Source organism: Castor canadensis, chromosome X (assembly GCF_047511655.1).
Source record: "Castor canadensis chromosome X, mCasCan1.hap1v2, whole genome shotgun sequence".
NCBI lineage: Eukaryota > Metazoa > Chordata > Mammalia > Rodentia > Castoridae > Castor > Castor canadensis.
The window spans coordinates 54,282,770-54,298,343 of record NC_133405.1 but is presented as its reverse complement, the minus strand read 5'-3'; the positions used below and the strand labels follow the sequence as shown (position 1 = coordinate 54,298,343).

Genomic DNA, 15,574 nt, shown 5'->3' with positions numbered 1-15,574 from the left:
CACAGCTCATACATTATGCTCAGAAAACATGAAGGCAGTTACAGAGGCTTAAATTATGCACTGAAAATTTGGAGGGTTTCTCTGCACTATCATCAACAGTGATATTGTTCCCTAGAATTTAAACAGCAAAAGTCTCTTCATAAACACAACTGAAGACAAAGACTCTACTTAGGAAAATGCATATAACAGGATCAAAGAAGTACTTGGAGCATGCCAATAACTTCCCTGGCATTAACTAGGATGAGCATTTTTTGGCATGTTAAATATTTTACCATTTCATGTCAATTGTGGCTACAATGAAATAAGCCATTTGAATGATAAAGAATGAATGTATCCCTGGTCTTTAATGGCAGGGACTATCTAGTTCAACATTTTATACACAGCAGGTACTCAAAACATGCTGCTAACTAGTAGTCCATCTTACTCAAGAAACCTGCTGATAAGATTATGTGTAACACTTACTGAGGAAACCCAATAAAAGTTTAGGTGCATGACTCAAATATCTACTAAATGTATATGAATATGACTCATAATTGTACTTCCCTAAAGAAAACTTGTAAACATCTGGTAAATGTCTAATTAATGGTATAACATTAAAAACTGGCCAAAAAATGCCCAGAAATGTTTGTCCCTTTAGCACCCAAAGTTTGGAAAATATAAGGTTAAACATCTCTGGTAGAGCAGCTTCAGTAATCTGAAAAATTTCATACCTGAGTGGCTTAACCATTCTCTCTTAAGTCTTAAATAAGTGCAAGGAGTTTCTACACTCAGGAATTGCAGAAGTTTTTATCTTTCCTTAAAATAAAACATTGAATGATACAGAGGTAGTATAACTGACTAAATTTACTTTTAAAACATAAAACAAAAAAGCAAGGTTATTTTCAACCATCTTAATAGAACTATTACAAATGCTTAAAATTTTACAGTTCAGGCTGTCTTCTACCTGGTTTTAGACACCTCATCACTTTCATCCCTCTTTTTACTGTGAGGATACTGATGATTCCAAGCACTCCCTGGCCCAGTGACATCTACAGCAACATTAGTGGTAGAATCTGGAATCATCCATCTCAGGAAAATGAGGAAGAGATAGCTGATCACAGCAAACAAAGCAAAAATGTAGGTTGTTACTGGGCCACAATGAGAGATGAGCCTGTCTAGTAGCTTTTCCTTTGACAACACAGCTTCTCCTGCCACCCGCTCATATACTTTTTCAGTTCTCTCTGTGACATTCTTCCAAGTGTAGAACATCTTTACTATGTTATGGATATTTTCTGGAGCCAGAAATTCTTCTGATTTCTGTTGGAAAATGGCTTTTTTCAATCCTTCATACAAAGATCTTATTGAAGGCTTACATAAAATAATAAGATTTTCTGGGAGCACCTCAGGAATTCCACCAACTCTGGTACTAACCTGCAAACCACTACTGGCTGATTCCATTATCACCATGCAGAATGCTTTGGTAAGGGAGGTATTTAAAAAATATGCCCTTGAACTAAGACATTTCTAACATTCTTGTGTTCTTAAGCTCTCAAAAGACATACCCTGTCATGTAGCTGGTATTTTTCCCATACTTCTTCCAAAATGATTCTCTTTGGTCTCTTTCCTCAAATTGTGAAATGTAAATCTGGGTATTTCTGACAGAGATCAGGTAATATACCACTAAGCAAATCAGCCCCTAAACAGTGGCAGACTGTGAGAGAGGGTCATGGCTGTAGATTTGTTGTACATGACTTTCAGAGGCAAATAATAGGCATTGAGGCCATTAATAAGGTAATAGATGCCTTTTCAAGTTCCATAAGCATGGGTGACAATTATGACCTCATGTCTTCTTTCAATGAGGCATTGAGAGATAAATGTGGCTTTCCACACCTCCCATATTTGGGTAGTAAAAGTCAGACACCATGCATATATTATGGATATAAGTTCTACAGGTGGAAAGACTTTCAGGACTAACCGGGGAGAATGCAACTGAGGGAGGCTGGTTGTGTTCATTTCCTCCACTACAGGTCATGCTGAGATAGTTTGGACAGTTTTTAGAGCAACCCAGTTAAGATATGTGTCCAGTTACCTGTGATTCTCATGGCCACTGGTGTCCAGACCTCCCACCTCCTCTCTATTTTAAATGAAATCTCAGGTATTGTATCATTGTTTTAAGATTCCATGAAATATAATTTTGTAATTAGTAAGGAGTTTGTATTCAAATAAAACCTCAGTAAAACATTTACATTGAACACATGAATGTTTCCACCATCCAACTAATTTTTTCATGCCCCTTTGTAGCCAACCCTCATCACACCTTATCTCTGGATATAGTGATCAACTTTCCATCACTGCAGAATCTTTTTCCTATTCTAGAATTTCATACAGATGGGATCCCAGAATTTTTATTATTTTCTTTCTGGCATTTTTCATTCTAATTTTTTGAGATTCTTTCACATTTTTTAATATATCAAGAATAAATTCATTTTATTGCTAAGTAATTTACTGTTGTATACATATACCACAAGTAGTTTTCCCTTAATGTACTTATTGATATTATATTGTTCCTGAATATTTACTATTATACATCAAGTTTGTCTGAAAGTGTGGGCACAAGTGATTTGTTGCATTGCACTTTTTTGTGATTTGTTTTCATTTTTCTTTTGTAGGAATAGAATTTACAAGTTTATAGCAAGTGCATATTTGAATTACTGTCAAATCATTTTATAACATGGTCAAGCCATGTTGCTGTACCACGAACATGTTAGAGTTCCAATTGTTCTCCATCATTGTCAATGCTAGATATATTAACCATTTTAAATTTTAGGAATGTTAGTAGGTGTGTAATAGTATCTCATTTTGGTTTTCATTGGCATTTTTATTATAACTAATGCTTTGCTTTTTATGTGTTTATTGGCCATTGGTACAATGTCCTTTGTGAATTATTTGTTCATTTTCCCTCAATTAAAATTGCATTATTTGTCTTATTTTTGAGTTGGGAATTTCTTCACATATTTTGATTACGAGTTCTTTGACATCTACATCTTTATATTTATATCATATATACATCAAATGTTCTCTCCCAATATTTGTCTTGCATTGCATTTTCACAACAATATGTTTCAAATACTAGGTTTTGAATTTTGATGACACCAAATTTATCATTCTTTTGATTAGAGAGTTTTTATTCTGCTGTTTAGAAATACTTGCCTACTCAAATGTTGCAAGTTTTCTCCTCTACTATTATCTTGTAGAAGTTGTACAATTTTGGATTTCAAAAAAATTCTATGATTCATTTTGAGACCAATTTTGTGTATGATACAAGATAGGTAAAGTTTTTGAAAATAAAGATATCTAATTATTCTAAATTTGTTCAAAATACTATCTTATCCTTTGACTTACCTTGGCAACTTTGTCAAATACTATTGATCATGTAAGTGTGGCTCTATTTTGAGAGGATCCTTTTTATTCAACTGAGTGTACATGAGACTTCTGTGTGTGTGCCTGTGTGTGCTGTCTTGATAACAGTGACTTTACAACAAATACCGAAGTCAGGAATAATAAATCCTCCCATTTTGATGTTTTGCAAAACTGACTTAGTTACTTTCAGTCTTTTTCTTCATAAAAATTGTGAAAGGTGCACTGTATGTGTGAATGGAATTATCAAAATGAAATTGCCTCATATTATTAAAGTATGATAATTCAAAAACTATTAAAAATTGTTAAATTAGCTTGTCAATTCCAAAAATGCAAGCATATTTTTATTTTTAGTGGAATTTCATTAAATCTAGCGATTGATCTTGGAAGAATTGATCTATTAACAACCTTGAGTGTTCCAAAAAATAAATGTGATGTGACTCCATTATTTAGGCCTTTAATTTTTCTCAGCAGTGTTTTGTAATTTCCAAAGTACAAGTCTGGCCCATATTTAGAAATACACAAGACACACATCTATTCATTTTTCAGATTATTGATGTTATTGAAAATATTTTAAAAATTTATGATATTTTCATACCACATATAAATTTATTCAGTTTTTGTATATAAATTTTATATCCTATGTTATTGATACAATCACATTTTATTTCTATTAGCTATTTTTTTTGGTAACACTGGGCTTGAACTGAGGACCTCACACTTGCTAGGCAAGTACTCTACCACTAAAGCCACTTCATCAGTCCAGCTATGTTTGAATTCTTGGGATTTTTCTATGCATAAAATAAAGTCATATTATAATAAAGAATGTTTATTTTCCTCTTTCTTAAACTATAAGTTTATGATTTATTTATTCCAGATTAATATGTTGTCAATAGATGTACAATAATATGTTTTAATAGAATCAGTGAGACTGACACCCTTGAATTTTTTGTTGATCTTCTTGAAAAGAGTTCAATTTGTTTATCATTAGATAGGACATAAGTTGTATTGACTTTTTTTAATTACTGTTATACAAGGGGTACATTGTTACATTTACAAAATTTCTTACACTATATCATAGTTGAATTCACCCTTTCTATCATTCTCCTTTATCCCCCTCCATGCATTCCTGCAATAGTTTCAACAGCTTTCATTTTTCATTTACATACATGTATACACAATATTTCCACCATATTTACCCTCCAACCCCTTTTCCTCATATCCTTCCCCTCCAATTGTTACCCATGCCACAGACAGGAACTTTTTTGCCTTTTTGTTTTCTATTTTTGTAAAAAACATGATATTTTTGTTTGCTTAAGATAGTTATACAAGGTATTTCATTGTGGCATTTTCACGTATATATGTTTAGAACCAGAATTGGTTCATCCTCTCTATTTTTCTCCTTTCTGCATTAGTCCCCTTCTTATGGTGATTTCAACAGGTTTAAAAATTCTATATTCATTCTTGTATAGTAAGTGCATCAACCTTATTTACCTTCTTAACTTCCTTTTTACTCCACTTATCTTGTACGTGGCCTCTTCTTAACATAACCTGGTTTTCATAATATTGCTTTATTTGTATTAGGTCTATGTTCCACATATGAAAAAAAAAAACAGCAGTGTATGAGGGTTCACTTTTCTTTACATCTTCACCAACATTTGTTGTTGTTTGTGTTCTTGATGGTAGCCATTCTAATAGGAGTGAGATGGAACCTTGATGTGGTTTTGATTTGCATTTCCTTTATAGCCAAGGATATTGGGTATTTCTTCATGTGCTTTTTTGCCATTTGGAATTCTTTCTTTGAAAAAGCTCTTTTCAGTTCATTTGCCCATTTCTTCATTGTGTGATTGATTTTTTGGGGGGAGTTTAGGTTTTTGAGCTCCCTGTATATTCTTGTCAGCTGTATAACTGGCAAAGATTTTTCCCCATTCTGTGGGCAACCCTTTCAATTCAGAGACTGTTTCTTTTGTTGTACACAAGATTTTTAATAACATGTAGTGTCATTTTTCAATCCTTTCTCTTAGTTGTTGAGCCATTTGACTTTTATTTAGGAAGTCATTGCCTATGTCTATTAATTTCAGTGTATTTCCTGCTCTTTCCTGCACTAGTTTCAAATTTTCAGGTCTTATATTAAGGTCCTTAATCCACTTTGAGTTGATACTTATGCAGGGTAAAACACATGGACTTAGTTTGTTTTCTGAATGCAGACATCCAGCTTTCCCAGCAACATTTGTTGAAGATGCTGTCTTTTCTCCATCGTATGTTTTTCATGCCTTTGTCAAAAGTCAGGTGGGCATAAGTGCATGGATTCATATCTGGGTCTTCTATTCTGGGTCTTCTATTCTGATCTACTGGTCTTCATATCTGTTTTTGTGCCAGTACCATGCTGTTTTTATTGCTGTGGCTGTGTAGTATAATTCGGAATCAGGTATTGTGATATCTCCAACATTGCTCTTATTGCTCAATATTGCCTTCGTTATTCACAGACTTTTGTACTTCTAAATGAAATTTGGGTTGATTTTTAAATCTCTGTGATTAACGTGCCTCAAATTTTGATGGAGATTGCATTGAACATGTACACTGCTTTTGGTAATGTAGCCATTTTCACAATATTGATTTTGCCAATCCATAAGCATGAGAAATCTTTCCATCTTTTGTAGTCTTCAATTTCTTTCTTCAATGGCTTATAGTTTCCCTTGTAGAGGTCTTTCACATCTTTTGTTAACTTTATTACCTGGTATTTTATTTTTTGAGTCTATTGTAAATGGAATTATTTTCCTATATTCTTTCTCATTCCATTCATTATTGTTGTATAAAGGCTACTGGTTTTTGTAAATTGGCTCTGTATCCTGTTACTTTGCTGAAGCTACTTATTTTTTTTCAAAAACACCAATTTAATTAATTTAAAAATAAAAATTATGTTAATTGTAAATCCCATGACAAACACTAAAAAAAACCCTAAAAATATATAGTAGAATAAATGAGAAAGGAATCAAAATGATAATATAAGAAAATATCCAATACAAAATAAGGGAGTAAAAGAAGAAATGAGGAACAAGACAGTGAAAAAATATAGAAGTTATTATCACTAGCTGCATTAAATATAATAGAGTAAACTCTCCCATTAAAAGGCAGGTATTGACAGAATGAATAAATATCCCTCAATTATATAGTCTCTATAAGAAATTCACTTTAGGTTCAATGTCATAAATAGGTTGAAACTAAAAGGATGGGAAAAGATATTCTGTGGAATATTAACCCAAATAGAACTTCAGTAGCTACCAATATCAGGCAAAATAGACTTTAAGACAAAAATTGTTACAACAGACAAAAATGACATTATATAATAATAAAAGGGTCAACCCATTAAAAATATATTGCAGTTGTTAACAGGTATGCACCTAATAAGAAAGTCCCAAAAGATATGAAGCAATAAGTGACAGAACTGAAGAGAGAAACAGATAGCTCAAAAATAATAGTTGAAAATTAGATACCCAATTTTCAATAATGAATAGAACAGGCATGTTCTTGTAATCCCAGCTCTTGCTTCATAACATAATTCAAACATTTTTTCTCTATTTATTTATTTTTTTATTCATTTATTCACATGTGCATACACTGTTTAGGTCATTTCTCCACCCTGCCCCCTCCCCCACCCGCTCCCTCCTCCTCTCCTCAATTCCAGACAGTTCCTGCTCTGCCCTTATCACTAATTTTGTTGAAGAAAAGACACAGCATAATAAGGAAGACAAAGTGTTTTTTCTAGTTGAGTTAAGGATAGCTATACAGAGAGATTCTTAACATTGCTTTCGTGTACCTATGTGTTATGACTCATGTTGATTCATATCTAACTGATCTTTACACTGATTCCTGATACCCTTCTCATGTTGACCTCTGTCACTTTAAGGTTTCTATATTAGTTCCTCGGGAGTGATGACATCAAACGCTTTCATGTTTTGGGTTTTCTACCTATTCCTATATCTCCCTTCTGTGCTATCCCTTTGTCATGTGATCCAAGTCCAACCACATTGCTGCATTTGCCCTAGATCTAAAGTCTGCATATGAGGGAGAACATACGATTTTTGGTCTTCTGAGCCTGGCTGACCTCGCTAAAAATGATGTTCTCCAGTTCCATCCATTTACTTGTGAATCATAAGATTTCATTTTTCTTCATGGCTGAGTAAAATTCCATTGTGTATAAGTACCACATTTTCTTAATCCATTCGTCAGTAGAGGGGCATCTTGGCTGCTTCCATAACTTAGCTATTGTGACTAGTGCTGCAATAAACATGGGTGTGCATGGGAGTAACCTGTGTTGCAGTCCTTTGGGTATATCCCCAGGAGTGGGATTGCTGGATCATATAGCAGGTCTATGCTTAGATTTTTAAGAAGTCTCCAAATTTTTTTCCAGAGTGGTCACACCAGCTTGCATTCCCACCAGCAGTGGACTAGAGTTCCTTTTTGACCACATCCTCTCCAACACATGTTGGTGGTGGTGTTTTTGATGATGGCTATTCTAACAGGGGTGAGGTAGAATCTTAGTGTGGTTTTGATTTGGATTTCCTTTATGGCTAGAAATGGTGAGCATTTTTTCATGTGCTTTTTGGCCATTTGAATTTCTTCTTTTGAGAAAGTTCTATTTAGTTCAGTTGCACATTTCTTTATTGGTTCATTGATTTTAGGAGAGTTTAGTTTCTTGAATTCCCTGTATATTCTGGTTATCAACCCCTTGTCTGATGTATAGCTGGCAAATATTTTCTCCCAATCTGTGGGTGGTCTCTTCAGTTTAGAGACCATTTCTTTTGTTGTGCACAAGCTGTTTTAATTTTATGAAGTCCCATTTATTCATCCTTTCTTTTAGTTGCTGGGCTGCTGGGGTTCTATTGAGGAAGTCTTTGCCTATATCTATTTGTTCCAGAGTGTTTCCTGCTCCTTCCAGTAGTAACTTCAGAGTTTCAGGTCTGATATTTAGGTCCTTGATCTATTTTGAGTTGATACTGGTACAGGGTGATAGACATGGATCTAGTTTCAGTTTCTTGTGGATGGGTAACCACTTTTCCCAGCAATATTTGTTGAAGAGGCTGTCTTTTCTCCATCGTATATTTTTGGCACCTTTGTCAAAAATGAGGTGAGTATGGTTATGTGGATTCATATCTGGGTCTTCTATTCTGTTCCACTGGTCTTCATGTCTGTTTATGTGCCAGTACCATGCTGTTTTTATTGCTGTTGCTTTGTAATATAGTTAGGAGTCAGGTAATGTGATACCTCTTTTTGCTGAGTATTGCCTTGGCTATTCGCAGTCTCTTGTTTCCAAATGAACTTTAGGGTAGATTTTTCATTCTCTGTGATGAAAGTCATTGGGATTTTGATGGGTATTGCATTAAACATGTAGATTGCTTTTGGTAGTATAGCCATTTTTACTATGTTGATTCTACTGATCCATGAGCACGGGAGATCTTTCCATCTTCTTTAATCTTCCTTGATCTCTTTCTTCAGGGGTTTGTAATTCTCCATGTAGAGGTCATTCACATCTTTTGTTAAATTTACTCCTAGGTATTTGATTTTTTGGGGTGCTATTATGAATGGAATTGTTTCCATACATTCCTTCTCAGTTTCTTTGTTATTGGTGTATAGAAAAGCTAATGATTTTTGCTTTTGTATCCTGCCACCTTACTGTAGCTGTTTATGGTGTCTAAGAGTTTTTGGGTAGAGTTTTTTGGGTCTTTAAGGTATATCATATCATCTGCAAATAAGGATATTTTGACAGTTTCTTTACCTATTTGTATTCCTTTTATTTCTTCTTCTTCCCTAATTGCTCTGGCTAGGAACTACAGTAGTACGTTGAATAGGAGTTGGGATAGTGGGCACACTTGTCTCGTTCCTGATTTTAGGGGGAATGGTTTCAGTTTTTCACTGTTAAGTATGATGTTGGAAATTAGAAATAAGGGCAAAATAGTTTCTGCTGGGTATTGAGGGAGTGGGGGGGAGAGGGAGGGGGCAGAGTGGGTGGTAAGGGAGGGGGTGGGGACAGGGGGGAGAAATGACCCAAGCCTTGTATGCACATATGAATAATAAAGGGAAAAAAGTATGATGTTGGCTGTAGGTTTGTCATATATAGCCTTTCAATGTTGAGGTACAGTCCTTCTATTCCTAGTTTTCTTAGAGCTTTTATCATGAAGTGTTGTTGGTCTTGTCGAAGGCTTTTTCTGCATCTATTGAGATGATCAAGTGGTTTTTGTCTTTGCTTCTTTACACTTATAGATTTGCGTATGTTGAACCACCCCTGCATCCCAGGGATGAAGCCAACTTGGTAGTGGTAAATGATCTTTCTGATGTGTTGTTGGATTTGATTTTGTTAAGGATTTTTGCAATGATATTCATTAAGGAAATTGGCCTGTAGTTCTTCTTTTTGGAGGTGTCTTTGTCTGGTTTGATATTGGCTTCATAAAATGAGTTAGGCACTGTTCCTTCCCTTTCTATTTCGTGGAACAGTTTAAGGAGAGTTGGTATTATTTCTTCTTTAAATGTCTGACAGAATTCAGCACTGAATCCATCAGGTCCTGACTTTTCTTTTTTGTGAGACTCTTGATAGCTGCTTCAATTTCTTTTGGGGTTATAGATCTATTCAGGTGAATAATATCCTCTTGTTTCAGTTTTGGTTGGTTGTAAGTTTCTAGATATCTGTCCATTTCTTCAAGTTTTTCTAATTTATTAGAGTATAGGCTCTCAAAGTAGTCTCTTATGATTTCCTGGATTTCCATGGTGTTTGTTGTTATCTCCCCTTTTGAATTTCTGATTTTACTGATTTGGGTTTTTTCTCACCTCATTTTAGTCAGGTTTGCCAGGGGTCTGTCAATCTTATTTATTTTTTTCAAAGAAGCAGCTTTTTGTTTCATTGATTCTTTGTATGGTTTTTTTTTGTCTTTATTTCATTTATTTCAGCCCTCATTTTTATTATTTCTTTCCTTCTGCTTGTTTTGGGATTTGCTTGTTCTTGTTTTTCTAGGAATTTGAGTCATAGTATTAAGTCATTGATTCACGATCTTTCTGTCCTTTTAATATATGCACTCATGTCTATAAACTCTTAGGACTGTTTTTGCTGTGTCCCACAGGTTCTGGTAAATCATGTTTTCATTTTCATTAACTTCCAGGAACCTTTTAATTTGTTCTTTTATTTCATCAATGAGCAATGTGTTGTTCAGCTTCCAATTGTTTGCATGTTTTTTACTGCTGTTTTTGTTGTTGAATTCTAGTTTTAATACATTGTGGTCAGATAGAATGCATGGGATTATTTCCATTTTCTTATATTTGCTGAGGCTTGCTTTGTGCCCTAAGATATGATCAATTTTGGGGAAGATTCCATGGGCTGCTGAGAACAATGTATATTGTGCAGAAGTTGGATGAAATATTCTGTAGACATCAGCTAGGTCCATTTGATCTATGGTGTGATTTAGTTCTAGGATTTTTTTATTGATTTTTTGTTTGGATGACTTATCTATTGGTGATAGGGGGTATTAAGGTCTCCCACTAACACTGTGTTGGACTTTATATATGTTTTTAGGTCCTTCTGAGTATGTTTGATGAAATTGGGTGCATTGACATTGGGTACATACAGGTTGATAATTGTTATTTCCTTTTGGTGTAGCTCCCCTTTTATTAATATGGACTGTCCTTCTTTATCTCATTTGATCAATGTAGGTTTGAAGTCTACTTTGTCCAAGATAATATTGCTACTCCTGCCTGGTTTGGGGAGCCATTAGCTTGGTAAATCTTCTTCCAGCCTTTCACTCTCAGGCAGTGCTTATTTCTGTCAATGAGGTGGGTCTCCTGTAGGCAGCAGATTGTTGGATCTTCCTTTTTAATCCAGTTTGCCAATCAGTGTCTTTTGATGGGGGAATTTAGTCCATTAGCAGTCAGTGTTAGCATTGATAAGTACTTGGTGATCCCTGTCACGTAGTTGTCTTTGTTGGTTAAGGGTTTGATTGTGTGTAGCTGAATGAATATTATACTTTATTTTCTTGCTTTTTCTTCTCTTGTGGTTTGGTATTGCCTGCCCTTTCATGGTTTTGTTTGCTTTCATTTTCTATGTGCCTAGTTCCTTGGAGAATCTTTTGTAGTGGTAGCTTTGTGGTCATATATTGTTTTATTTTCTGCTTATCATGGAAGACTTTTATTGTTCCATCTATTTTGAATGATAGTTTTGCTAGGTAGAGTATCCTAGGGTTCAAGTTATTTTCATTCAGGGCTTGGAAGACCTCACTCCATGCTCTTCTTGCTTTTAATGTTTCTGTTGAGAAATCTGCTGTGGTTTTGATGGGTTTACCTTTGTATGTTATTTGTTTTTTCTTTCTTACAGCCTTCAATATTTTTTCTCTAGTCTCTGTATTTGTTGTTTTAATGGTAATATGTCATGGGGTAGTTCTATTTTGGTCAGGTCTGTTTGGTGTTCTGGAGTCTTCTTGTATCTGAATGGGCATAGTTTTCTCTACATTTGGAAAACTTTCTGTTATTATTTTGTTGGATATATTATGCATTCCTTTTGCTAGCACCTCTTCTTCTTCTTCAATGCCAATGATTCTCAGGTTTGGTCTTTTGATGGAGTCAGTGAGTTCTTGCATTTCTTTTCACAGGTCTTGAGCTGTTTAACTAATAGTTCTTCAGTTTTTCCTTTAATTGCCATTTCATCTTCAAGTTCAGAGATTCTGTCTCCTGTTTGGTCTATTCTGCTGGAATGGCCTTCCTTTTTGTTTTGTGTTTCTGTTTCATTCTTTTTTCTGAGGTTTTCCATTTCGTGGGTTACTTCTTCTTTAATATTGTTATTTTTTTGCCCATAGTTTGTTTGTCTCTCTGTTTATGGTGGTCTCTGTTTTAGTTTTGTATTTATTTAGGGTTCCTATGATTTCATTTATTTGATTCTGTGTTCTCTCCTATTCTTTGTTTTTGTTGTCTTGGAATTTCTTGAGTGCCTCCTGTACTTTTTGGTTGACCATGTCTAGTAACATCTCTATGAAATTTTCATTAATTACTTGTAGGATTTCTTCTTTCAGAGTTTTCTTCTGGGTTTCATTGAATTCCTTGGTATAGTTTATCTTTGTTTTGTTGGAGTCTGGATCTGGGTATCCATTTTCTTCATTTCACTCTAAATCCTGCACTACTTTATTTTGGGGGGAAGAATGGTTTCCATTCCTTTTTCTTCTTACCATATTTCCACTAAGTTCCATTCTATCCCTGGACTATGTGTAATTTAGTATTAGCTGGGTTACAATAGTAATATTAACAAAACCAAGAGAGAAGGATAAAAAAGAGAGAAAGATGGAAAGATAAAAGGAAGAAAGAAGAGAGGAAAAAAAGTGGGAAAGATGGTGGGTGATCAAACAGCAAACCAGGCAGCAAAACCCTTAAAGAAGGGGGGAAAAATCACCAGTTCTGGAACAGTAGAATTGCAATCTTCCTTGTTCTGATGTCACTCCTTTAGCATCCAGACCTGTCTTTGTGTGTCTCTTAGGCCAGTTTGGAGCCCTCCAGTGGTGGGTGACATGTGGGTGGGGTCCCACAGGCCTACCAGCAGAGGCCTTTCATTGAGGCAAACTTGCGGGCCTTTGGAGCCTGGGCCTGGCATGCCTGAAGGGCACAGACCCAGTGGAGTGGAGATCATGCATTTCTGTGGATTGCCAGCTTGGCAGGCTTTAGGGGCACAGTCCCAGTGGAGATTGTGCAAGCCTGTGCAGGTGTGAGGGGCACAGCCTGGTGGAGATCATGAATGTCTGTGGATCGCCGGCTTGACAGGCCTGAGGGGTGTGGGTCAACAGAGTGGAGATTGTACAGGCCTTGCGCAGGCCTGAGGGCACAGCCTCATGGAGATCGTGCATATGTGGATTGCCCACTTGGCAGTCCTGAGGGCGTGGGCTGGCAGAGATCATGCTTGTGTGGATCGCTGGTTTGGCAGGTCTTAGAAACAGGACCTGGTGGAGTGGAGAGGCGTGGCCTGGTGGAGATCTTGCACATGTGGATCAATGGCTTGGCAGGTCTTAGGGGCTGTTCCTGCAGAGATTGTGTGGGCCTGAGGGGTAGGAGTTTAGGGGACTGCGGCCCTGGTGGGGCTGAGGAGCAGTCCCAAGGATTGGAGATCCCAGGGTCTGCAGAGCAGCAGCTCCATGGGCCTATGGGCATGGAGAAGTCTTCCACGAGCTAGTTCAGAGTCCTGATGCTTCAGCTCTCCCTGGTGCTTTGCCTCAGCCAAGTGTGTCTCCAGCCTCTCAGCAAAGTCCCTGGATCACGGAGCTCAGGAGGTCTGCAGCTGTGTCCCAGTCACCATTATGGATCTCTCTCTCCTGAAGCTATTTATGATGTCTAAGAGTTTTGTGATGGAGTATTTTTGGGGGTCTTTTAGGTATAAGATCATGTCATCTGCAAATAGGGATAGCTTGACTTTTTCCTTTCCAATTTGTATCCCTTTTATTTCTTCTTCCTGTCTTATTGCTGTGGCTAGGAATTTCAAGAGAATGTAGAATAAGAGTGGAGAGAATGGACACCCTTGTCTCATTCCTTTGTTGCGGTACATTCATTCTAATCATCATTTCATCAGAGCTTTTATCATGAAGGGATTTTGAATTTTTTCAAAGTCTTATTCTAATCATCATTTCATCAGAGCTTTTATCATGAAGGGATTTTGAATTTTTTCAAAGTCTTTTTCTATATCTATTGAGATGATCGTGTGGTTTTTGTCTTTGCTTTTGTTAATATGCTGTATTACTCCTAATGATTTGCATATGCTGAACCATCCTTGCATCCCTGGATGAAACCATTTTGATTATGATGTATGATATTTTTTATATGCTGTTGATTTTGGTTTGCCAGTATTTTATTGAGAATTTTTGCGTCTATGTTCATTAAGGAGATTGGTCTGTAACTCTCTTTTTTGTTGTGTCCTTGTCCGGTTTTGGGATGAGTGTAATACTGGCTTCATAGAAGGAATTTGGCAATGTTCTTCTCCTTTCCATTTCATGGAAAAGTCTGAGGAATGTTGGTATTAGTTCTTCTTTAAAAGTCTGGTAGAATTCAGCAGTAAATCCATTAGTCTTAGACTTTTCTTTTTTGGGAGACTCTTTACTGTTGCTTCAATAGGTGATTAGTGTCCTCTTGGTTCAATTTTGAATGATCATATGTGTCTAAAAATTTGTACATTTCTTCTAGATTTTCCAATTTATTTGAATATAGGTTTTCAAAGTAGTCCCTAATGATTCCCTGGATTTCCTCAGTGTTTGATATCTCTCCTTATTCATTTCTGATTTCATTAGTTTAGGTCTTTTCCATCCTCATTTTAGTCAAATTTGTCAGCAGTTTGTGAATCTTATTTATATTTTCAAAGAACCAGTTCTTCATTTTGTTGATTCTTTGTATGTTTGTTGTTGCTGTTGTTACACTATTTTGTTGATTTCAGCCCTTATTTTTATTATTTCTCTTCTGCTAGTTTTAGGTTTACCTTGTTCTTGTTTTTCTAGGAGTTTGAGATGCAGCATTTGGTAATTTATTTGAGATCTTTCTGTGTTTTTAATATGTGCATTCATGGTTATAAATTTTCCCCTTACGACTGTCTTTGCTGTGTCCCATAAGTTCTGATAAATTGTGCTTCCATTCTCATTAAATTTCAGGAACTTTTTTATTTCTTCCCTTATTTCTTTGATGACCCACTAATCATGGAGCAATGTGTTCTTCAGTCTCCAGGTGCTTAAGTATTTTCTGCAGTTTCTTTTGTTGTTGTGTTCTAGTTTTATTGTGTTTGAGTCAAACAGTAGGCAGAGGGTCATTTCAATTTTCTTATATTTGTTTAGACATACTTTGCAACCTAAAATATAGTCCATTTTGAAAAAAGTTCCATAGATTGCTGAGAAGAATATATATTGTTTCGTTGCAAGACAGAATACTCTGTAGATGTCTGTCAGGTCCATTTGATTAATGGTGTCATTCAATTCTAGACTTCTTGTTGATTTTTTGTCTGGGTGACCTATCCATTAGTGGTAGAGGAGTATTGAAGTCTCCCACAACCACTGTGCTGGGGTCTATCTGTGTTTTTAAGTATAGTATTATATGTTTAGTGAGGTTGAACGCACCAACTTTGGGCACATATAAGTTAACAATTCTTATTTCCTTTTATTAGTGTAAGGTAGCTGTCTTTGTC

The 15,574-nt window shown here is 35.8% G+C and overlaps 1 protein-coding gene across 1 annotated transcript; it reads right to left on the bottom strand.

Moving 5' to 3' along the window:
• Window positions 1-939: 939 nt before the first annotated feature.
• LOC109684061 (phosphatidylinositol N-acetylglucosaminyltransferase subunit A) lies at window positions 940-1,446 on the bottom strand. Its single transcript, XM_020160282.2, has one exon. The coding sequence runs from the start codon at window positions 1,444-1,446 to the stop codon at window positions 940-942; it is 507 nt and encodes a 168-aa protein (XP_020015871.2).
• Between the last annotated feature and the right edge of the window lie 14,128 nt (window positions 1,447-15,574).

What these genes read in the sequence shown, in the direction of transcription:
- LOC109684061 (XM_020160282.2), bottom strand. Translation starts at nt 1,446, where the DNA reads ATGGTGATAATGGAATCAGCCAGTAGTGGTTTGCAGGTTAGTACCAGA.